Source organism: Solanum stenotomum, chromosome 1 (genome assembly GCF_019186545.1).
Source record: "Solanum stenotomum isolate F172 chromosome 1, ASM1918654v1, whole genome shotgun sequence".
NCBI classification, from domain to species: Eukaryota; Viridiplantae; Streptophyta; class Magnoliopsida; order Solanales; family Solanaceae; genus Solanum; species Solanum stenotomum.
This window is the reverse complement of record NC_064282.1, coordinates 411354-437748: the sequence shown is the minus strand read 5'-3', so window position 1 is coordinate 437748 and position 26395 is coordinate 411354. Positions and strand designations below refer to the sequence as shown.

The window sequence follows — 26395 nt, the reverse complement described above, 5'->3', positions numbered from 1 at the left end:
GTATTTTATAGAATGATATATACAAAATATGAGAATTTAGATATTTTGTTTTGTGTTTGTTTATAAAAGATTATACATTGATTTTTTAATATAACTTTTTTCATCATATATAATTTTTTTTAAAATTAAAAAAAATGTTATAAATATATTTTTTTTTTAAATCTTTGTTCTATTCATGTATTTATCTTTATAATAATCAAGTTATTTGCATTTACTTCGTATTTTAATTTATATTTTTATTTTAAGAATGTCAAGAATGAATTTTCATGTTCAAAATAACTTATGTCTTTTTAATTGATTATTTTTATTTAAATCAAGCATCATCAAGACATAGTATATCACAACTAAATTTTTAAATTTTTGTAAAAAAAATAAAATCGTTGGAACGAATTTATCATATTTCGCAGAAATAATTAAATTCTTAGATAATGTATACATTTTTTGAAGGATCCTATATATAATTAGAACAATTTCTTACATTATCATATATATTCTAATCGACCAAAACCAAATAGAAAAAAAAATAAAAAAATTAAAGTGATAAAAAAATTGACTTAATTTCAATGTTTGAAAAATCAAATTATCGACCAAAACCAAATAGAAAAAAAAATAAAAAATTTAAAGTGATAAAAAAATCGACTTAATTAATTTGACTTAATTTCAACATTTCAAAAATCAAATTAATTTATTTAATAAAAAAATTATCCAAACTAAACCACGGCTAATTCTACTAAAAATAATTAAATTTCAGCATTTGACAAATAAACTAATTAATACGAAAAATAATAAAATTACAAAAAGAAACGGAAAAGAAGAAGAAGATATGGAATTGAAGAAAAATAATAAAGAAATGGAGCCTTTTAGCTTCTTCTTTTTAGTGAGACCCGATTTTCACCTGGCAAAATAAAGTAGTTTTACTTTTGAGGGTAATTTAGATACACGAAATAAATGAATTTACCCAAATGTCCTTAACTTTTCACCAAAATTACGAAAATACCTGATTTTTGTTGCTCATGTCATTTCGTGCCAAAAATCTGTCTTGCCAATTATATTTTTCGTTTTTTTTTTTTTTGCATGGAGTAAGAGGAGTTGGTGATTGCCTATTTCGTTCTTTGTTAGAAAAGAGAAGGTAGACGGGACGGCACATGTTATTTTTGCAACTATTACATCCAGCCCAGGTTAACAACTCCACCATGACAGCAAGGCAACTCGTCATGCTCGCCAGTCCCTATGATTTTAAAAGATTGGACTCCATTGTCTGACTACTTATGTTTTTAAACTAACTACCTACTTAATTCAAATATTGTCTTAATTACCTATCGTTAAATTTTATTCATATTTAAATGCTAGCCTTTTTATACTGATTAATCTAACAGTAGTCAAAATAACCGTGTTTGTTACATGCACATTGTGATCCTAGTAAGAAGAGTTTGCAACACCTGCACAACGTTATGTTTGAGGTTTTGATAAATTTAAGACAGGATCGGCAAATCAATAAATTTGAACAGTATTGCAAAATGTTATTACTATTACTGGGTCCTACCGTCGGATAGAATGCACTATATCTATCATAAAAAAATATATATCCAGTCCTATATACACAAAATTTAACATACAGATCATTATCAGAATTTTAAAGAACAATCTGAATACAACTTACTTGCAAGTTACAAGTATTATCTCTGTGTTCTCAGGCAACCAGCAGTATCAATGACTTGCGTCACCAAACAGCTTCTTCTCATCAATCCAACTGAAAAACGCCCAAGTACAATAAGCCATGAACGAACAACTCTTCATGCTTCTTTTTTTTCCCTTAGATGGTTTAGAGATGCCACCCCTACTTCGCTTATTTGCAATTATCACAAGAGTACTGTCCATCTGTACATAAACATGGCCTGCCGTAGCTCATATATCTATCTCTAACAATCATTTTCTCAAAATATCAAACCCAATAGCAGCTCCAGGAGCACAGAGTCCTCAGTCTGGCTCAACTTAGTCCGTCGGTAGCTACCAAACTTGCCACAGGGACCGACTGGCCACCATGTAGGGTTCACTTCAAGCCTCAATGGTGCCAATGGGGCGAACAACCACCATGACACTTAGCGCCAAGGTAGTCATAGCATGTCATAATGTCTCCAACCATAAATACTCCCATTTAGCGCCAAGGTAGTCATAGCATTTCATAATATATATACATCTCCACTAGCTCAGGTCCCCTCTGGTAAGCACATTAGTGACTTGAGGATTGGTGCCTATCCTAGGGTATTTAATCCCCTTATTTCAGGAATTACCTCTGCCATAAACCCCACTTCCAAACTAAAACTGATCAAGCTGTGATGATGCTACAGCAAGAGCAGAGAAAGACAAGGTTTCTGTTGCTCCATTTCACATTGTCCTCTGTTCAATAACTTCCAACAGTACCATAATAACAGGCACCCAGAAGACATAACCTTCTCAAGGTAGTGCTATACCAATTTCTCATGCTCTTTAAGCCAGATCATCTTCTTCAATGCGTTGTAGAAGTTCCTCATACACCTTCAAGGATTTGGCAGTAAACCTTTCCATGGCCTCAAAAATATGTCTCAGACCGACCTGAAGGCTACTATTTTTGCTTGTGTCACTCTGGTAAACGGCATGCCTATTTAATGAGAGACCACTTTCATCCCCAGAAATGAGTACTATTCTTTTGTCCAGTGCATGAATCCCCTTTTGTATCTTCTGATCCTCCCTCTCAAGGTTTTTCACTTTTCTCTCCATATCCTTGTGCACCATCATCCTTTGCCGCATTTCATGTTTATCTCGCTCCCAGAGCTGAAGGACATTTGATGCGAAATCTCGCATACAGTCAACAACCTCTTTCTCAGAAACTCCTTCAATGGTTTGTGACCACTGATTACAGATGACAAAAATTGGGGGAGCACCAATTCTGCCTGGAGAAAAGGGAACTCTTCCATCAGCTGTTTCCTCGGGGACATACAGAAGACATTTCATGAGCCAGGTGTTTAGTGCTCTCACATAGCCCTTCTGTGCATTCACCCAGCAAGAGAATCTCAAAGTCCAGTTCAAAAGCTCATGTTCAAGCTGCAGAGTGGCTTCAAGATGAGCATCACTCAAGTGTTTGTGAGATGCAATGGCATCTAATCTTTTGGCTTCTCCAATAGCCTGGCATTGGTTACGATGACACTCAAGCATGCCTTTCCACATTTTACTTAACCTAAATAGAGAATCCACATAAGAGAAAGTTGCATTAGATAACTATTTTGGCCTAAAGGAGATAAAAGTTCAGCTGAAAAATCTCTAACAATCCGACAGTACTAGGAATAGACATTATATCAAGATAAATCCCAGTATCCCACAATAGATTGCCTAGCTGTAACTGACTGATGCATTCACAACTCCAGATATTGCATACAGTTTTTAGTAAAAGCAAGAATCCTCTTCAGGAGTCTCACATTTCACAAGCAGCTATACATTCATCCACCCTTGACTTTCTAATAATACAGTATAATGTGTGTTTGTAAAGGCTGAATATGTAGGTCATAGCTTCCACATCCTAATAGACAAGCCAACTTTAAAAATAATAAAAAAGTGAGTCTAATACGTTCAATAAAGCTGGGAGCACGAGAAACCTCGCCTATACAAGTGGTATACCGAAGAGTAGAAAACCTACAAAAATACATAAATTTCAATGAAAGAAACCTAATCTTCTATACCAATTGGAACCATGTATGTGTCAAAAGAAACTAGGATTAAAAGGATGTTTCTCAGATTACAAAACATTCTCTAATCCCTCAAAACTAGGAATAAACAAGCCAACTTGAATGTTGCATAAAGAACAGATTTATGCAATTACCATATTGCTAATGAAAAAGTTTTAAGCAGTTATCGAGGTAGAACACTTTAGTACAAAAGTACTTGACAAACTCATCACAAGAAAGTTATAAAAGCTTTAATCTCTACAGGTTGTCGGCCACAGGAATGATACACGAAACAAGAACATCGCATTTGAATCCAAATCAATTTCTTGAAACATCCAGGGAGATCAATATACAAGACTTTAGATGGTGCAGTAGCTTGGAGGCTTACAATGATGTCATTACAATAACCTTGGACTACAAATCAGAAACAGTAATAAAAATGTGGCAAACCAATCCTTTTTCTTTTCCATCTAGTGCATCTACAGAAATCTAATGATAGCCAATCCAGACAGAGAGTTCTTTTATATATCATTAAACATAAGGTATCCATTTAATCCAGAAGATTCAGAAAAAACACAGGTTATCAAAAAAGAGACTCAGAAAAAAGACATACCCCTGAATAAGTATATTCAGTTGCGGCCATAACTCTTCATCCCTCATCTTGTTTATCTTCTCAGAGATCTTATCGACAACCTGAATTGCAATTCTAATTTTTGTGGAGAGACTTCTAACCAATTGCCTTGTCATGTCAACCTTGTGAGCCTCAGCACCCTTTTGATCTAATCTCTTCAGCTTTTCAGATTTCCTTTCATGAAGCACCCTTATCTTCTCCTCAGACTGCAAAACAGCCAAAATAAGCAAATTAAAGTATTATATCACAGGAACACTGTCAATACTAGTTTTGCATATGTTTAAGATTAATGTGAATTACACCACCACACTACAGCAACCTTTGTCTCATGGAGATGACATGATCGAAGGGGAGGAGACATTTTCACATTCCAATTGCAAGAAAGGGAGAGAGAGAAAAAGTACTCTTTAAGGCCCAACAAAACTAACAAGCAAGGTTATCCATGACAAACCGAAGGGGACAGAGGAGCAGGGGTAGATCTATAGTTTCCCATGTGGGTTCCCGGAAACCAGTATTTATAATGTAAAACCCTTTAAATATAACACAAAATGGAGTAGGGAACCCAGCCATAAGCTCTGTTGTTAGCTCAGTGGAGAATGAGGAACCAGCTGAATCTTTCCCCAGTTTTGAACCAGGGATCGATTCCGCTGGTCACATTTTATTTCACTCTTTTAAAAAAGAAAAAAAAGTCGTCCTCATTTTATTTTTATTTTTTTCTTTTTAATGCCCACAATGGCCAAACTAAAAAGATATCACAACCAAATTTAGAACTCGCTGAAAGTATCACTCAATTTTTCAAATTAATTTTGAAATTAAAGAGAAAATGAAAAGTAAGTAAAACTTAGGGTTCTAAATATTGTTGTTAGTTTCTTCCATTTTGCTGTTGCCTAGCCATTGTCAAGTCCTTCATTCTTCTTCCTCGTTCTTTATTTTTCTCTTATATTAAAATAAAATCTCTCTTAATTTTTCTAACTATTGTCATGATATATCGCAGTTTATTACTTTTTAAATATATATTGAACATCCAGTACTTTATTCAGTAACTATTGTATGTTAATTTGAAATTGCTAGAAATAGGAGTGTGCAAATTTTGGTTTAACCGATGAATTGAACCATAAAAATGTTATAGGTTATTGATACCAGTTTATCAGTTAATTGATAACTGAACGGTTGACACCTAGTAGACATTTTATTATCGTCTAAACTGATAACAAATCTTTGAGCACTACAAACCAGTTAACCGATGATGGATATCTTATTGGTTCGATTATCGATAACCGAAAACATATAAAATTGAATCGAATCAACCGATATGCAGATCTAGAGCCTATTTGGATGGGCTTATAGCTTTTGACTCATAAGTTAGGACTTCTAACTTATGGCTTTTAGCTTATTTTTGTCTTTTTGGCCTGAAAAAGGTGCTTAAAAGCACTTTCTTATTTTACCCAAACACCACAAAAGTGTTAATAAAGTTACTTTCGCTTAAAAGCACTTAAAATAAGTCAATCCAAACATGCTCCTATTTGGGAAACCATAAGCTTCAAATCCTCTGCAGAGGAAATGTCTTCTACAAAAGTTCCCAGGAAGAGAAAATACAAGCAAAATACAAGCAACACTATCCACAGATGTTTACAGACCATTTTTGTTAAGATTCAAAATTAGCAAATAACAGTAGATTGTATTGCATTTGCAAATCTGAATTATCAGACAGATTTTTTGAGATTGTCCATAAAACTTCAAATGAATTGAATGCCAACAACTAATTAAACCACTTGATTACCACTTGCGAGCCACACCAAGAGATGTATTGAGACAATAATCACAGATGAGGAAGAAACTATTTTGAAACCTCCAATCACTTGAGCTACTGATATAAAAAACTACTGCCCTCCAAAAAGAAGAAGTCGTCCAAAGTATGTATCTAGGTGAAAAAAAATAGACAACCTACAATACAAAATAATACCTTAACCTCCTGATACAGTTTCTTCTCCCAGAGGTACAGCTTGTTTAACGTTGAAGAAAGGTTCTTGTACCTTGAACTAACATCTCCTTCAACATCTGAAGCAGCAGGATCATTAATCTGAATCGCAGCACTCTTTGACGTAGAAGGTTGTGATGACACTACGGACAATGAAGGTGAAATTGCATGCAACATCTTGGAAGACACTGTCCCCATGAAATCCCAAGAAATAGAAGTTAAAAATCAACTGAGACAGCCTTAAAATCAAATTACTAACATGTCCAGTATACTATGCAACAGCAAGACTTAGACTTCATTCACAAATAGAACAGTATCCTCATCTGCAAAGCTCTCGAGCATAATGATGAATACAAAAAAAATCATAATTTGATATCATAATGAAGTGCCTAGATATGTGGAAGGCATAAAAACCAAAACTTGAGATCACAACTAAGTACCTTGATATGTGGCGTTCTTACGATTGTGGGGAAGCTTTCCAACCTCCAGCATCTTAGCAAGCTCATTTCCAGATTCAGAAGCTAGCTCAAACTGAACCTGAATCTCTTTCACAACATCAGAGTCGTCCTTGAATGCACGAGCTTTGAACCCAGTAACATTTCCCCCATGCCCTGACTTTCCTTCCTCATCTACCACTTTCTTATCCACAACGTGTACCTCAAACTCCACCTGCTCATTTTCCATTGACGCACTTGGCCTCCCATGGTATAGCGACTCCGAATCACTTTGCTTCTCTCTCTCCTCCTCTGCCACTGCTTTTGAATGGTTCCCTCCGTGGCCTTCGCTTTCACCTTCGACAAACTTCTGATGTCCGTGAACTTCCTTAACAACCTCGTGCTCAAAATCCTCGTCTTCCAAATCAGGGATACCTTCTTCTTCCCTAACCTCTCTCGAGTCTCGGCTTGGCGTATACGGTGTAGGGTAATTATTACTCTCAAAAGTCTCAAAAGGGTTCAGAAAATCCCAAGGTGAGCTCCTCGGTGGAGAGGGCGGCGGGGGAGGTGGTTTTGAAGTTGACGGCGCTGATGAAGGTCCAGCTCCAGACGGCGCCGGGGGAGATGAAACACCGTACGGCCTTTGAATCGACGAGGAAAAAAAATCGCCAGCGTAATTGGGATAATTCGGATAGTTGTTGTAAGAATTAGGGTTGTTACTATTGGGATAAGGATAATAGGAAGAAGACGCTTCACCCATTCGAACAGTCTCCGGACTTATGGGTCGTTGATGATAGGTCACCGAGGGGGTCGTTTGTTTCCTCATGAAATTCATATGCATAAACCCTCCACCACCCCCACCGACTTGATATGGTGCGCCGAACCCACCACCACCCCCACCGACTTGATATGGTGCCCCGAACCCACCACCAACTTGATATGGTGCTCCGAACCCACCACCAGTCTCGCCGACTTGATACGGTGTCCCGAACCCACCACCACCAGCGACTTGATATGGTGGTCCGAATCCACCACCCCCAGCGACTTGATATGGTGCTCCGAACCCCCCAGCCCCACCAACTTGATATGGTGGTGCTCCGAACCCTAGGGTTTCATGATCAGCATAAGTGAACTGACCATACTGATTACCATGAGTAGGGGTTTCCGTATGGTGATGCAAAGACTCGGAACCGGAATCATCGTCTTCGTCGGATTCAGAGTGGAAGTGAAGGTGTGAACCGGAACTAGAGTGAGAATCGTGAGGGTGGTGAATGGGAGCAGCCGGTTTTTTAACTGGATGAGGAAGGGCAGAGGAAGGTTCTGGAAGGTGACCTTTCCGATGAGCGGGGAGATTGAGAAGCGGAGAAAGAGGACTATCAGATGATGAAGTAGAAAGATCGAGATCATGTTGGAAAAACCGGTGAAGAGAAGCGCCGACGGATTTCAATGAGTGAAGATAAGCTACATGGGCTTCGGCAAAAGCGTAACGGTGGTGAATAGCTTGGTCTAAAAAGGCGCAACGTTCACGGCATAGAGCAACCGCCGGCAAGTCATCATGCTTAGAGGTTGCGCACCCCATAATTCGGAGTAATTAGAATTGGGGAATTAATTTAATTAACAATTATTAATAAAAAGGGAAATAAAGAAGTCATGGTGATGGTAAAGTGAGAGAAACAGAGAGGGATGGAGCAAGAGCAAGATCAACGAATGAAGGGTAAAGAGAAAGAAGCATCACTATTCACTCACCCACCCACCAAGTCAAGTCCTAGAGGGACAAAGATGGAATCTTTGCCAGCTGAGATTTCGTCTGTTTATAGGAAGATAAGAGAAAAATGGCTGCTCCGACGACCCAATATACTCTGCTTTTTCCTTTTCAACAAATTAGGGAGAGATGAATACATACATTATTGCTACTCTTACTTTTGCTGATTAAAAATGCCATTTAACATGCAATTTGAATTGTTAACCTACCCCTACTAAATGATAAAACTAGCTCGTCATTTCCTCTATATTGTATGCTTTGGTATACAAAATAACCTATTATTAGTTACTTATATGGGTGAACAGCAACAAATATTTCGTGGTACTTATATGGTTGAATAGTACTAATAAAAATTACGCATTTGAAAAGAGTGAAAATTATGATTTTAAGGAAAAAGTGTAAGCGTGTATATGTGGAAATGGGAGGTTGTAGGAGTAGTTGCATTCCGATTGGACTAGTCTTACTTGTAATTTTAGTTTGACAAGTCTTTATTTTGGTCAAAACTCTACCACGAGTCCTATGTGGTTGCCACTTTTTTTTCTTGGAAGAAAATGCATTCCTTAGGTATCTTTAGAAAAAGTTTTTTATAAATAAAAGAAAATATATATTACTCCTAAAAGTTTGTTTGTAAATTATGGCTAACATTCTTGTTTACTTAAAAAATACACCAAACACAAAGATAAGTCCAAGTCAATCTAATTCCGTGTATCAAATGACCCCTAGGTCCAATATAGTCATATTTTTAAACCTTCATGAATAAGATAGCCTTAAAATAGAAAAATAAATTGTCAAATATTAGATATCTTTTTTATCGTACAATTGTCATCAATTAAATATAAAATTTTAAATGTCTTTACCTTTTTATAAAAATATATATATATATCTTTATTTGTGTATGAAAATGACAGAGAGTGATTGACCATTGTCTTTATTGGTATATACATTCTAGTTTAATTTGCAAGAGCCAATGGTCGACTATTATCGATCTATAATAAATAATTATTATAGTATAAAGTATTTTCCACTAATTAATCAATCAAACATTGAAAAAATAGTATTTTCATGGGGAACAAAGTTTGATGTTCAAGGATGATTTTACCAAGTTTGAGGACCAAATGAAAAACTTGGGGAACATTTTGGACTAAATCTGCAACTCTTTATTTTAAAATTGAATATGCATGAATGAGGTATAGTAATGATTGGATTAAATGTGACAGTGAAATGCTATAAAGTTTCTTTATTTCAGGACTTATCACTCATCACTCATTGAGTCATTCAAAAAACATCTCCACAATCACTGTTATACCATTTTTCTTTTTGCCATTTTATGCAAAAATTGACCCCCTTTTCACTCTTCATACTTTCTCATGTCCCACCTCTCAAAACTCTACTATTGTTAAAAAGTAGTACTCTAAGTTTTGGGTGAGTTATTAACAAGCCTTTTTGTTAATTTAATTTATTCACTTCAGTCCATATGGAAGTTGTGTTGATATATTGTCCGATCGAATTGCGTAGGGCATCTTACAAAATCTTTAATTTCGAAAATCAGGTTTATCATTATTAATCAAATCAGGGTGGATACGATTTATTGACAAAATGAAATTTCCATAGTTTTAGCCCTAAGAAGAAAAAAAATCTAAAAAAGAGGAAAAGCTACTAGATAAGGGAGCTTTAAATAAGCAAGCAAGGAGGATAGGTGGGAAAAAAAAAAAAAAGCAAGGCACCAGTTGAAAAAGGATATTTTAAAGAGGATTGTTTTATTTGTTTGATACGTTACTTATACAATATATGAACAATAAATTATTAGAATAACAATTAGGCGGATTTGTTAACTCGTTTTAGCTTAATTTATTTGAGTTGAAGTAATGACTCGTCTAAATTTATTGATTCTACCTTCTTTGCTTAGTCCATTTGACACTTCTATTTGTAGCATAACACAATTTGGTCCGGATCAAAGACAATTGTCTGTACTTTGTACTATTTGCACATAAATTTGACTCTTTTCTTTCGATAAAAAGCTATTGTCATTAGTTAATTAATAAGATAAACTACTACACTTGTGAGATGATAGTTGTAGATCTAATCCAACTAACAAATTAAAAGATAAATTATGACCTTTTCATTAATTTAAAGAGTAAGTTTTACCGTTTTCCTAAACTCTATATGCATTGACAAATGACATGTTCACAAATTTATCACGATTTCACTAACTTTATTAGGTTACTTATCTTCTTCACCAAGTTATCAACTTTGTTTAAATGTTGCATTAGAGGCATTTAACTTATAACAAATGACGATTAAAAGAGTTTATGTTAACAAACACATGAAAAATTACTATAATATGATTTTGGACGAAAATAAATAATAATCTTGAGTACTAAAAGTTTATAATTCAATGAATGAATATATTTTCAAAGAGGGAAAAAGGGAAAAGATGCTTTTGCTCTATCTCTCTTCAATTTTCCGTTTCCAGCATGCTGCTAAGGCCTAAGAGGAAATCGTTCATTTTACTTTTTCCCTTCATGCTTCAATAATGAAGTGCTTGCTGCCCTTAATATGAAACTTTTCAACGTTAATACAAATTTAGTCCAATTCTAATATAGATTCCAAATGCTAAATAGAAAACACAAAAAAATTGAAGCTATTGACGACATAGAATTTGGAATTGGCCCTACGGAGATATATTATATTTGCTAAAAGTGAAAAGATTTATAATGCATACACATATAAAACATAATTTTGACTCATCCTACGTACGAGAAGTAAGTATATTTTATACATGATTTTTTAAAAAACAGTGGCATGAACTGTTAATTATGGAGTATTAAGTAATTTGTCAATATAATAATTACGAGTTGATTTAGAAATATAAAATTTCAGGAGACGACCATGGTAGTGCACGTGGTCAAACAGTGGCGGAGCCAGAATTTTTAATTAGGGGGTTCAAAATCTGAAGAAATAGACACATGAAGTAGTCTAAGGGGGTTCAACATCTACTATATATACATAAAAAAAAATATTTTAACTATGTAAAAAAATATAATTTTTCGCCGAAGGTGGGTCGGATGACCCCCCTAAAGATAGGGTGGCTCCGCCACTGTGGTCAAATAATGTCTTTTATATGTATTCGACCTTTTTAATTGACTAATTAATTATATGGTCAGTCATTACCTATATATATTTTGTTTTTTGAAACGTAAGTTTGAGCATGAGAAAATAATAGGCAAACGACTTCATTGTTCCTATATATTTAGGATGCAAAATCAGTAGAAATTATCATCCATGAGTTTTTTTTTCTTTCTTATTTTTAATAGTAATATAATAAATAACTAGATTTTTGCACCAAAAATCTAATTTTGAAATCCAAAACTTTTGATTGGTCGAGCAGTTGAATAGAAGTAAACAAGCAATAGGTATTAGACGCAAGTACTTCTTCTTTTAATTAATTATTATTTGCAATAATAATAATAAGTACTTGAAAGTTGAAATAAAGGAGATTGCCGGGGTCCTCAACCTAAGTACTACTAATTTGTACATTCATATCCATGCATGTGATACAGTAGTACTCTAGCAAGGTGAACAAGAATTTAAAAACTTCGGATGCATCAATATTAAGTTAAAAAAAAAATTGGTCACGTGTGTGGATCTGTTAGCTTGTACCAGTAGTACAAAGCACAATTTCATGTTTTCTATGGGGATACTATTAATTATATTTAGCTTTTGTTAGTTTCTCAAGATAGATATACATACATAATTTTTTTCGAAGTTAACGAGTGTACGTGCACCCTTACATAAACATGCATGTGAGTCCGCCTCTGTTTAGGATAGTATATATAATATACTTTTTCATATAAGATTTTTATTTTTATACACAAGAGATACATAAGAAATTTAAAAATGTCCTTTACTTCTCTTCAAATTGTAAAAAGGACAAAAGATCTTTTTCTTTTCTTTTTACTCCTTTAGTTTCAAATTGTTTGTCTTATTTTGACTTGATATGAATTTTAAGAAATTAAGAAAAACTTTTGAAATTTTGTATCTTAAATTAAAGATATGTCAAATATATCATTTAATTTTGTGATTTCAAATATGTCATGTAGAAACTCGAAATTAAAAAGTTGTTGAAAAAGAAAACAATCATTTTTAAAAAAGGCCAAACACATATGTAGACTCTCAAACTTGTTCCTAAATTTCATTTTGGCACTCTTAACTCAACCTTATTCCATTTTAACCCTTCAACTCCAATTTTTATGTTTCATTTTGACACTTCTTTCCAAAGAATCAACAAAGTGGGATGTGTGTATTTCACATGCCATTATTGTGTGAAAAAATAATGGATGAACATCATTTTTTTTAGAGTTTCTGTACATTATTGTGTGAAAAAATAATCGACGAAAGTGTATTGGTTTTCTTTTTTAAACAATTAATTAAATTAAATAACACCACATATTTTTTTTCCATATCTAGTCTATTTGGACTAACTCAAATATCAGCTTTCTAATTTTTCATTCAACTAAATACGAGTAAAAAACAAACTCATGTTCATTGCTAATTAATAACACTACAAAAAAATATTGAAACTCAATAGACTTCGTTGGGTTGTCATTGATTTTCTTAAGAAAGAAAATCGACGCAGTTTCGTCGGTTATTTTTTACGTAAAAATATAGGAAAACTCTTAAAATGAAATTGTTACTTTTTTTTATAAAAAAAATCAATAATCATCCATCAATTTTTATTTTTTACAATAACTAACGGATGAACGCTGATTTTTAAAATGCAAAATTGCAGTTGAATAACATATATAGAAATAAAGAAATCATAAAATTAGTATTTTGTGTTAAATGGTACATAAAAGAAATAGAGTTGAAGGGTAATCTTTTATTATTTTTTTGTCTTTCACTCTATTAGAGAAAGTGTGATGCACACGCTCTGCCACATCACTTAAAAGTGCCAAAATGAAACATAAAAATTGGAGTTGAAGGGTTAAGATGGAACAAGATTGAGTTGGAGTGCCAAAATAAAATTTAGGGACAAATTTAAGAGTCTGCATATGTGTTTGGCCTTTAAAAAATTAGGCTAATTAACACATTAAAATGGAGAAAGTAGTGCAGGAGGATTTATAAAGTGATGCTGGAAATATTCATGCATGCATGCTGTCAATTGTCATTTCTTCATGTATGAAGTGTAAAAAAATAAAATAAGAGACCCTTTTGTTCAGAAGAGGAATTGAGGATGTGCTCTTTTTGTGAGATAGAGTATGTGTTGTGAGTATCTATCAACTCCAACCGATCACTTAAATGGTGGGCAACTTTTAATCATCATGCTTTTTCATAGGAATATGCTTTAATTTCTGTGCCTCTGCCATGCACTATATATATACTGTACGTTTAATTATTTTACAACTACTATGGTTATTTAATTATAGGTAGCTCGTATCATAAAAAAAAAACTCTTAAACATTATTTTAACTTTGACTCTATATATTTTATGTGCAGTATTAATTAGTAGGTCCCCACAAGATAATTAAGTGATTCTCCATGTTAACTAACAGTAATTGACATGCATGTGCTGCACTAATTGTGTATATTTTGGACTGTTGCATGAAACTTTCCAGCTTGTTATTCATGTGTTACATTACTGGAACTATATATATGCTATTCCTTAGGAAGCATCCATATTCCATCCTACCCAAAAGTAATTGCTTTAATTTCACTTCTTACTATTAACTAACTTGGTCCTCAATAAATTGTGTAACAAGTTTCAAATGAGTTTAAATAGTACGTACTTCTAATGTGTATCTAGCTACCGATATTATCTTATTGTTGAATTGGATACATTTATTCATACGATATCAGAACTAAATTACTTTGGTGATTAGTTGGTCTACACATGATTCGTATGTCTTTCACTATAGGCTTCTTCGTTGTCAATTCGATCTATCATATATATATATATATATGTCACTAATTATATATGATTTGCTCTAATTGAGCCTACTTCCCTTTCAGCTCCAGACCCACTCTTCAGCCTATTGAGCTAGCTAACTCGTCTGTATTAAAGTTAACTCTTCAATCCAACTATTTTTTCCCTTATTTACTTGTTGTTGCTGATTAAGATACGAGAAACTTGAATTTAATTACTCCTTATATATGGGCCAAATAATAGAAAAAGAGAACAAATTAGATAGATAGAATTGAAGGAGAATTAACTGGCTGAAAAGGACGTGCACTACACTATTTAAGATGTAGACATATGGAACAAAATTGAAAAAATCTGGACAAGTGTATTCTTATTTTGATTAATTAATATATACTAGACCTTGCCTTCGACCACTAATCTCACAAGTCACAGCCACCACAAAAATATAACAAGAGTCCTTTCAGTGAAAGCTCCGTAATTGGCACTTTTTTAGGCTAACCTAGGTCCTAGAGAGAGTTGGTTATTCCGAAAATTTGTTTAATTATTGAGATGTACAGTTGAAAAGATCTAAAAAAGAAATTATTGCCTTTTGTCCTGCTCGTTTATTTGTTACTTTTCAATAATGGTCAATGTAATAGTAGAAACAATATAAATGTTCTGTATAACCAACCCAAGAGTCATTTCATATGTGCACTATATTATAGTCGTGAGATTATAATCTTTGATTTATCTCATTTGAGAGTTGCTATAAAATAATATCACAAATTGGATGAAATATTCATTATTAAATGTGAAATTAAATTTATATTTAATTTAGTTGAAATTATAAATTTATAGCTTCACCTAAATGGTTAGTTAATACTCCAACTTTACTTTTTAAAAAAAGATTTGTTGTCTTAAAAATAGATTAGGTAGCATATATTCTTTCACATATTCTCATGATGATAGCTTTTTCATGGCAAAGAATAGTGATGTCAATTAATTTTGGATATTTTGACCTGACCCATTATTTAAAGTATTTAATAAAAGTAGTACAATATTTTGAAATTTTATCAAAATAGAATAAACATAATTCTGAGTAATGTTTTATAATTATTTTTTTTATTTTAAAGAATCAGCAAACAATATAAATAGCGTTAAAAGAAGTATCCCGTAATGAATAGTTATCACATAATACATACGTTTTAATTAACTCAATTAATATAACAACAACAACATTTTCTTGATTTACATATGCAGACAAGTAGATCGGGAAACAGTTTTAGGGCGCTGTGACCGGGAAAATGCCATTCCGGCGATTCTTCATTTCCAATTTCACGATACATGTTTTTAGTGAGATCTTGCTGTTTGAAAACTAAGATTATTTCAATTTCTCAAATTCCAGTTGCAACTTACATGCTGGCAACGAATCCAAGAGACAACTAAAAAAATTGATGCGATATAGGAATTTCCTTAAAAGAGTGATCCCCTTTCTCTTGAGTTATTAATTTATTAGTGCAACGTTTAAAAACTATGGGTTTTTTTTTCTGTATATTAGCAATATGTTGGGACTTTTCGAAATGCCCAACTCCGATTGATGTTTCGTGATTTAAAATATATTTTTTGCTATTCTATTATATTTTAAATTTTGCAATTGTTGATTGTGAATATATCATCAAAATTTTGTGATTTGCAATTTTGATCTACTATGTAATAATATGTTTCATTTTTTGGTTTTTTTTTTAATATTATTTTTTGGTTTTTTTTTTGAATGTTCTGGATAGTGGCTCGATTGCAGGAATCCTAAAGATTCGAGGATCGAAAGATTGTCCAGGAGAGAGCTCGAGGATTCAATCAATGGAGATGAATAGAAGAAGAGAGAAACAGAGAGAAGCGAGAAAGTGAATCTGTATATTTCATATATTCCCTGTAACTGATGATTACAATCTATTTATGAAGAATACATTTTAACTGACTTATTCTATCTAACAGATTCAGTTACACTAACAGTTTAACTAACTTCCAGTACACTGATCAACTAACATTTGAATTCCCTAATTATTGTAACAGTACTATCCCCATACAAAAGATCCTTGACCTCAGTATAATATTTTTGGTTGGATGCTGTTGAAATTTGAGGTTGTGTTAACATTTTGAAAATGTGTTTTGCTGCAACTAGGTATTGAATTTGAAAACATGAGATTCAAATATTTTTATGATATTATGAAATGAGTTTTGAACTTTCCTGGTAAAACTGAAAAGATGCGATGGTGTTGTAGAATTGGGATGAAAGAAAGAGGAGATGGATGAAGAGATTGATTAAACTTAGGGTTATACCAGAAACCTTCTTTTAACCAGAGATTCATTACTGCGTGCAAAGTTTTAAGGAGCATATCAGACAAATTAAGGACAGAAAATCGTTACTCATGGTAAGATTAAATCATTACTCATGATGATAACGTTTTATACTTCCATTAAATCTTAGTTTTGTCGGTTGAAATTTATTATTAATATAATGAGTAATTTACAAAACGTACCTTTAGTCTATTTTGGTAAAACTCCAGAAAAATGTTTTAAACAATGGATTTATTTCGGTAGAAAATTCATTAATTTTGATAGCGAGAAGTATACTTGGAATTTTAAAGTTGCTTCTTCCAGTTTACCATTACCGCCGGAGCATGTGGCCGCCATCTCTTACATATTGATGGTCAAGAAAAGAAGAAACCATTGAACTACATGTAGTGTTTGTTGAAAATTCCATTTAATTAGATAGTGGTAATACTTGTCGTTAATGATACACGTACTTGAATTTAATTACTAGGAGAAAACAAAAATAAAGGAGATATGACTGTGTTGAATATTAACTGGCTGAAATGAAAAGGACGTGCACTACACTATTTAAAACAAAATTGAACAAGCTTATTCTTCTTTTGATTAATATACTACTGCTATAAATTAGTAGAAATTTGGACCCAAATTAATTTTGTAAAGAAGAAACCATTGATTAGGTGGTTAAAATTTGATAGAGAATGTAGTGTTTGTTGAAATTTAAGCTAAAAAAAATGAAGTGTGTGAATCTCATATCACAATGCAATACTTTGAGTTTGTAGGCCACATAAACAATCATGTTTCGGATGGGTTCCTCTGTTTTTCGGGACAAGGTAACCCAACTCCCTCTCTCTATTTGCATGTTTGTCTTATCATTACTAATTAACTTCCTGTTACAAGTATATATGCATATGTTGGTTCGGATCAGCTCATGTTCCAACCTCAATCTTTTACATTCATCTATGACGTTGTTTACATCCAGCAGCTACACATAGACTGGTACATTCATTGGGTTTGTTGGCGTTGCTTTTGACTTTCTGTGTTGATGGAAATCCATGCATGCTTATATGTATATCAATATGTTGTTTTGCTTTTCTGGTTCAGGAGGAGGAACTGATAAAGTTATGGTTGAACACTCTAATGTTATCGAGGAGAGCTTTTCCAAGAATACTTGACGAGCAGAATCCCTCCATTCCACTGCAGTAGATTGCTTTGATTGTATTTGATGCTATTGATAAAGGAGCTGCTTTCATAGTGTTATCCAGTTTTCATTACTCACTAGATCAGCTTCAAAATTTCATTTGAATCAAAGTTAGTCATATTCTTCTTTACAATACATGAGTTACAAAGTAGGGGAGAAAAAGAAAGGAAGATTGGGAGTACCAAAAGGATGTATATTACTTGTACAACAACATAAAAGAAAAGTAGTAATTCTTTTCAAAAGAAAATATCAGTTTGCTTCGATTGAGCCTTAAGGTCTTTCAACTTCTTGAGTATATTGGTGAAATAATCTTGCAGATATTTCTCCAGTGAACTGACGTCTTTTGCATCCACTCCGAGAAGGTTGTATGTCTCTGCCATAGGAACTGAGAAGACGGTATCGCTTGTCAAAACCTGGAAATTACCACCAGAACAGTAACATTAGCTTTGTCTTTTCCCATCTAACACTCCAGGTGGACATGCACCATTTATACATACATGGGTTTATCCCCTATTATTCTGTTTAGACACAGGTTGCAGATGAAATGAAGACACTCTCTCCACTAATAAAAAGAGAGAGTGCAGCTGTGCTTCAAGTAAATATGAGTGTGAAATATATAGTCAAGTAAAATCAATCAAAACAAACGCCATACCTTAATGTGAATGGCTTTGTTAATTATAAAAGATCAAAAGTTCTCAAACATCTTATCCTGAGACTATCCTCCCTTAAATATCAGGTAAACTGTCACCCGGAATCTGAACGATACACCAGGCAACGTTGATTCTTTTACTTATTTTCTGATGGAGATTTATCAAACATGGAAACAAACTAGCAAGCAACAGCTAATTTCTAAGGAATGATGCAGCAAAGGAATACAATATGTATTCAAAGGACACTAACAATAGGCACATTCTAAAATTTCATCCACGCAGAGTCTCCCAACTCTTCATTGATTAGAAGAGCTACTTTTTGAGGACACTGAGAAAAGCATATTCAAATGCATCATCTTTTCCCCCTCACCCAACTCCTGTTGTTAAAAGAGTTACCTTTTTCCTTCCCTTAAGAATAGGTAGATTTTTTGGAAAGAGCATTGCAAACAATGAGAAGAAAGAAAGTGATCTCGTAGAAGAAAGGAAATGATGTAGTAGATATAACGAACAACCAGAACAATATATTCCAGTGGCATTAAACTGCAATTAATAATGAAGAAACACTCCTTAAACAAAGAAGAAAAAGTACAAGATGTAAATGTAGAAGAAATTCTACCTCTGAAAATGCCAATCTATCTGCAACATCATTCGTCCACTCAAACAACCGAGTCAGCTGACGTGTAAATCGCAAAACTGAGACAGGCACTGTAGTCACATTGGCATCTTGACCAGCAAGTCTCTCGCACAGTGTTATCACCTGATTCAATGAGTACTTACTTGACAAGAAGGTAATAGATATCATCCAAACAGGAGAGAAGGGAGAGAATAACAAAGACAGAAAAAGCAACAAAAGAGTAGTATGCAAAATGAGAAAGAGCTTACTCTAGCTTTTTGCGGGAAACTTACTTCCATTGGGTATCAACTTAAAATGATTTGACAGTGGGAAAGGTATTGCGATTTCGAAAAACTGGATTGACCTTTTTTCCTATTGCCTAGCATATATGTATAGTAGATCAAGAGTATCCTTAACAGAAATTTGATGGCCTAACTTCTAAAGAAGCTTCAAAATGAACTTGGTTTTGAGGTAAGAGTTCGATATTAACAGCATCTGTTGTTGCTTACCCCATTTCCAGGAATTTTTTTTACCACAAATGCCTACATTGTAAGTTGCCAAAGAAACTTAATCTTAATGCTTAAAATGGAGATCCTTCTTACCTCTTGGGTTGTCCATGCCCGAGGCCCAGCAAAAGTGAGAAGCTTCCCATTAATATTCTCATTGCGTAAAGCTATGAATGTCAAGCGAGCAATATCCTAGAAGCAATTTAGCATAGAATTATTTACCAATTACGTTTAATAGACTCAAAAGAAACTAAGTGGAAAGTTTACTTGGGTGTCCATGTAGGCTATTCTAGTGGGAGCATCGGTTCCCCATACAGATTTCTCTTCTAATATAGGCACTGCATATTGACCAATAAGGCCCTGGAGCAAATGAAAACATTTAACTACTAAGTCAATGAATAATACGATTGAAGGACAATAGACATGGCAAAAGGAACTACGGGAATAACACCTTATCAATTGATTTAGAAACTATTTGTATGGGCAGCTTTGTATTATTTATTTTTTCCAACAGCTAAGAGTTGATCAATAAGATCAAAAAGGCACTCCATGTTAACATTCACTGGGTTCTCTTTCTAAGATATGTAGAGATTGTTCATAACTCGATCAAAGCTCATAATTTTGTTGATAATAAGAACATAATGTGACAAGCCTCTCTGTTTCTGCATTACAAATTTCAAGTAGTAACATCTCGGTGTTTCAACTAGAATATTGATAGCCTTTTGACACTCTGAGGTGTCCCTTTACAAGGTCGTAATATATATAACCCTGATATTATGAATCTAACTTATTGCAATACCTTTCAATAGGTTTACCAAAATATTATGAATCTAACTTATTGCAATACCTTTCAAGAGTTTTCAGATATGATTTTTGTTTCAGCATTGTGGTTAAAATGTACATATACAAGGCATACTTTCTCCACACCAAATAAAATAATTTGAGGATGATACCTGCATGAAGCCACATAACCGAATTACAACGTGGTTCAGGCCTGAATCGCGGAGAAACTTCTCTGTACAGTGTTTGATCTCCATCAGAGGAACTTCAGGATGCTTGTCGCAGTTGTGAATCGAGAAAAATATAAATTTTTGAATGCCCATGGCTTTTGCACATTGTATAAGAGCAACTTTTCCTTCCCAATCTACCTAAAATGAATGGATAAAGTAAATAAGCTTGACAAGCCACTACAACAATAACGTAAATAAAAGAATCAAGACAGTTAAATAATCAAATCATTTTCATTCCAACAAGAACCTAAACTCCTTAAGTAGAGTGTGAAGCAATTGTTCACATCTTTTTATCAGTATGGATGCTTACAGTTTTTATAGGTTCCTCAGGGCGTCCAGTAGCACAATCAATAATTGTATGGACTCCAACCAGTGTTGCTGGAATTGTTTCAGGTTTGCTTAAATCCGCCTGTGCAGAGATGAATTCAACTTGATAATTTTCACAAATATATAAAAGAAAGAACAAGCTCAAATCTTACAATTAGCCAAGGCCAGGGGCAGATAAAACATAGGGTCAGAGGGTAATTTCTTATTCCTACTTACATTGACAACAGTGGCGCCCCAATCACGAAGAAAATCGGCAGGAGCAGGCCTAGGCCTTACAAGACATCTGACGTCGTAGCCCTCGTCCAGTGCTCTCCTCACTACCTGCCTTCCCAAGGTGCCCGTCGCCCCCACAACTAGTATACTAGTCGGCCTCACAGGTGTTCCCGGAGCTAAATTCACTGCCGCCGGAGCACTCTGAGCATTGCACAGCACCTTAAGTACGGAACAATGTTTGCCTAGGTGACCAAAATTTGAAAGAAAGAAAATTAATGGGTATTGTTGGAATCATTCTTTCGTAATACCCAACAAAACTCCAATCAGTTTCAATGGTATAGTGGGTAGGGGAAAGGAAACCAAAATTTACCCAAGAAAATTAGTGGGTAATGCTGGAATCATGTTTTTCTAATACCCCATAAGACTCCAATTACCTTTACTAGTATAATGGGTAATATTCTGTTTTTCTAATACCCCATAAGACTCCAATTACCTTTAGTAGAGTTAATGATTAATGGGCAAGATAATAATAAAATTTAGTTGACAGGCCAAAAGAGTGTAGTTACCTTTAGTAGTGCCGATGGAAAAGGAAAGTGCCGAATGGAACATGGTTGGGCATGATAAGGAAGATAGCTTGCGAGAGGGAAGAGTAGGGGTAGCAAGGTGGGCGTAGAGGGTGGAGGCCATTAGAGAGTGAGAAAGGAAGATGGGACAAGTGTATAGTTTAAGTATAGTATAGATTGGGGAAGAAGAGGCCACGTCGACTATCTTATTCATTGATCGCGAAGAGGCTATGGTTGGTTACCCGCTTTACACATCAGCTTCCCCCCGCTTTAAACTTCAAAGGAACTCCGACCAACTCTTCACCGCAACACATTTTTCTTTTTACTCTTACTATTGTAGGGAAAAAGGTCTAACATATATGCTTCAATTTTACCATTTAGATAAAAATTGTTCATATATATCTTATTGGAGTAATTTCTCTAGATAGTGACTCATGTTTGAAAAATTACCTAAGAATATCACTTATGTATGTTTTAGGACTATAATATCAGCCAACTTTACATATTTTCCTCAAAATATACTTGACACAATAAATACATTATCCCTCTCCTACTAGGATGCCATGTCACATTATTCATTTTTTTTTATTATTAACAATTGTTAAAAAAAATTTAGACAGCCCATATATTATATGTCACGACCCGGTTTCTCGAGTCATGATGACACCTACTATACCCCACCAGTAGGTAAGCCAACCCGTAACCTAGAACATCAAGTAATGAGTGTAAGGGCAGAAACTAGCGAAAACAATAATCTAAACAAAGACAACAAGGCAGAAGCAAACCAAAATAAATATATACAGAAATCCCTCCCAGAACCTGGAAGTCACTAGTACAGAGTTGTCTAATAAAGAGTACAAGTCCCAAAAGTGGACCACAACAAAGTGTGTTTCAAAAGCAAAAAGACTAGCTAAAACAAAAGAAGGAGACATGACAAACCCAAAACGCCAAGTGCTCACCCTCGTCTCCGAATCACAGCTGCAAAAGAAGGCTAGAACTAATCACCACTGGAAACTTGTACTGGGACCTACATCACGAAATATATGCAGAGTGTAGCATGAGTACCAAAACAATATGTACTCAGTAGGCATCAAAGGCCGACTGAGCAAAAGGGGTAAAAACAATAAGAAATGATAAAATCTAGACACAGAGAGGTCAAAGCTGATATGAAAAGAAAGCACACGAGCATACCAAAAATAAACTAAGTACAGCTAAACTAAACATAACTGGACCCCCAAAAGCCTAGAAGGTACACTCGTGTGCAAGTTTAAATAAAACCTGAACGGACCCCCATAAGCTCGACAGGTACACAGAATAGCTAAGTTTATTGAGAAAGAAGAAAACTGGGCTCCCAGTCCAAAGTAACCAAGATAATCCATCAGACTCCACCCAACCAGCAGTGCACTCCCAGCCCAGCTAGAAAGAGTGACCCCAAGGGGCACCCAACCAAACAGTCCACTCCCAGCCCAACTAGAAAGAGGGGCCCGTGGGTGAGGTAGATATCGCGAGTCGTCCTACCATGCAGTCAGCTCCCAGCCCAGCTAAAAAGAGCGACCCGGGGATACCCAGCCAGTAGCACACTCCCAACCTAGCTAGAAAGAGAAGCCTGGGGGCGATTGCCCATATCACTGAGTCTACCCTATGCTCCCAGCCCAGCTAGAAAAAACGACCCCGGGGGTGATGGTATCTCCCATAGGATCCAATCCAGCAGCAACCACCGTGGAACATCGTCCACTCCAAAAAATCACAAAAAAGGCTCCAAGCCTATACTATCTCAATCTCATGCCTCTAGTGATGCACTGAACCTTCGAGAATACGACAGAACCGTAAAATTAGAGGGAGAAGATACAAAAGTGCAGCAAGAAGCGATAGCGCCTAATCTCAAGTCTGCTACTCCAGTCTACAAGGAGCTAAGTTATTCGAACGACGTCGACAGAAAGTCAAGGCTATCCAGCCCACACGGGTCATAAGTCTAAGGCAATGCTAGCCAAACCTAGACTAAGGACAGCATGCTTACGGTTGAGGATGAACAAAGCATACAACACATAACATACAAGCATACAATAACATTTAGCACATAAGCATGCAACTCTACTAAACCGGTTAACATGGTACTACACCTGAAATATGGCCAATCGATCCTAACATAAGGTATCTAATCAAAGTAAAGTAGGAAACTGGTACCTACCCCCAATTCACTCCAATCGACATGTTTTTACACAATTAAGCCCAATCTAATAGAAAGGAAGTCGTAGCCTACTTTCAGGCCGACTGTGCACGCTCCAAATCACTTTTCTAGAGCTTTTCCTTCCCGAACGACCTTTGAACGTTGTCATTCTATCAAATGTAGAATCACAACGTTAGTACAGTCGTTTAGACACCAAAATCACAACAAACAGAGACATCAATTTTGGAGCCAAAATGGAAATCGTGGGACCCACACTAAACTGTCTGGATTTGACTCCGTCAAGAGACCCAAAATAGTACCCCAAACTTCTGTTCCAAAATGGAACACAATTCGAGGCTCCAAACGCAACAAAACCCAACATGCAAGAAAATCACACATTAATCAACCTAAAAGAAAACATACAGCAGTCTAAACTCGGAATTTACAAGAATTGAATGGTGCCCATCACTCCTTGAACACTCCACTACGTAGCCACGATAATTCCCAACACGTGGGACTTCGAATCACCCAAAACCGAGCTAAAATGAGTGAGATATGACCAAAACAAGGACACCAAAAACAAAAACTCGAAAAAAGGCCTAACAATCAGGTTTACCAAATTTACCTCGAACGACGTGTACCTAACAACTTTCAAACACTCTACAGCGAAACCACCAAAAATACGAAGCTCCCGCACTTCGAATCGCCTAATTCGATTGAGAGATGAGGGAGATATGAGGTTTTTAAGTTTGGAAAAGGGTGTTGATTTTCTGCACTAAATACACAAGATTTCAGCCTATTTTTCGTAAACTTAAAAACTCCGACGGGTGCTCCGAACTCGTTCGAAACCCCGTGCACGCAGACGCGATATACAACCATACCAAATTTGATATTTCGAACTCAATGACACAGTCGAAATTTCCATACGAGATCATCTTGACAAAAAGTAGGTCTCACACCCAACCGTCATTTTAAGTCAAAAACCACAAAAGGGCTCGGAAAAATATCAGAAACCTCGGGACATGAATGAAGGGTCAATCTAGACCAAACTCGACATTTCGGAGCAAACCGCGCTGACGGAATTCTCATCCGAGCGTGTTTACTTAGAATGTTGACTAAAGTCAAACTTAGGCTTAAACTTAAAGTTAAAACGCCTTATCGCACCGACTCACACTGAAAACCTCGGGAGCCATGCCAACCATGCTACTAGCCTAAAATGACCCTTTTGGAGCTGATGGAATAGTCAGAATTGGATTCAAATGTCATTTTCTTGAACTTTTGATTGAAAAGAATCGTTCAAGGTTCATAAGCTCCAAAAACACTAAAACTCACACAATAACCAAACGAACGACCAGGTGACCGAACTGTCAGTCCCAGCAAGTCATAAATGACTTGGGGTCGCTACAGGAACACTCTAAACGACACACAGAGGGAAAAACACAGAAATGACCAGGACTGTCATTACTATATACCTAGTAAAAAAAATTACATAAGGAACTGTAATATGAGCTCCTCCGATTCTTCAAGAAAATATGTGGCTTCCTCCGATTCTTCATGGAATAAATTAACGAATTTGCATAAGGAACTGTCTCTTGAGCCGTTGTATACCTTTGATGTCGACCAAAGAAATTGTCATGAGGTAAAATTCAAGTTTTCTTCTGATTCTTTTATTTTTGAAGTGTAAATTGTGAAATAATTTGAATACTTAACATGATATTGGAGTAATTTTCTTAAAATTTAGAGGATTTTTGCTTGCTTATTTTTTAATCGGATATTTCTATTGTTTGATTCTGCTTAAGCTTTGAACAAATGTTTATAGTTTATGTAAAAATCTTTTTTTACCATGAACAAGAAACCTTTGATATTTATAGTTTGTGTAAAAATCAATGTTCCTAATATCTAGTTTATCTCTAAATATCCAACTAAATTTATTGTCTTCTTCATCAGCTTCAAGGAACGAGTTTAATTTTTTCCTCGACATCAAGACTAAATTTTTGTATAGATATAACGACAAATACTCGTAAATGAAACATAGGATAAAAAATTTCGCTATAAAATTGAAGTAACTAGATTTCATAGAGAATGGATTAATGCTCTCATATAGATACATTAAACAAGCTGTCATTTAAAGAATTAAAAAAATATTATTAATAAATTAAAAAATGTGACATGACATCATAGTAGCAGAGAAATAATGTATTTTTTATGTCAAGTATATTTTGAGGAAAATAGTCAAAGTTGGGTGATATTGTAGTCCTAAAACAAACATAAGTGATACTCTTAGGTAATTTTTCAAACATGGGTGACTATCTAGGGAAATTACTCTTCTTATTGTTATACAAATGACTCAAATATATCATTTTCTTTTAAGGAAGTAAAAAAAATAATTTTAATTTATTTTTTATTAAAAAATAT

At 34.7% G+C, this 26395-nt stretch overlaps 2 protein-coding genes across 2 annotated transcripts; both read right to left on the bottom strand.

The window, feature by feature from the left end:
- Positions 1-1894: 1894 nt before the first annotated feature.
- Positions 1895-8428, bottom strand: LOC125861113 (protein ALTERED PHOSPHATE STARVATION RESPONSE 1-like). The gene is made up of 4 exons (XM_049541136.1): positions 6748-8428; positions 6293-6495; positions 4312-4535; positions 1895-3214 (listed from the first exon to the last, which is right to left on the bottom strand). The coding sequence occupies exons 1-4, from the start codon at positions 8318-8320 to the stop codon at positions 2488-2490; spliced, it is 2727 nt and encodes a 908-aa protein (XP_049397093.1). The 5' UTR covers positions 8321-8428; the 3' UTR covers positions 1895-2487.
- A 9585-nt stretch (positions 8429-18013) lies between these two features.
- On the bottom strand, positions 18014-21974 carry LOC125844709 (protein HIGH CHLOROPHYLL FLUORESCENCE PHENOTYPE 244, chloroplastic). The gene is made up of 8 exons (XM_049524040.1): positions 21817-21974; positions 21254-21492; positions 21021-21119; positions 20654-20848; positions 19968-20060; positions 19797-19892; positions 19198-19338; positions 18014-18344 (listed from the first exon to the last, which is right to left on the bottom strand). Exons 1-8 carry the CDS (start codon positions 21935-21937, stop codon positions 18168-18170), a joined length of 1161 nt encoding a protein of 386 aa, XP_049379997.1. The 5' UTR covers positions 21938-21974; the 3' UTR covers positions 18014-18167.
- Between the last annotated feature and the right edge of the window lie 4421 nt (positions 21975-26395).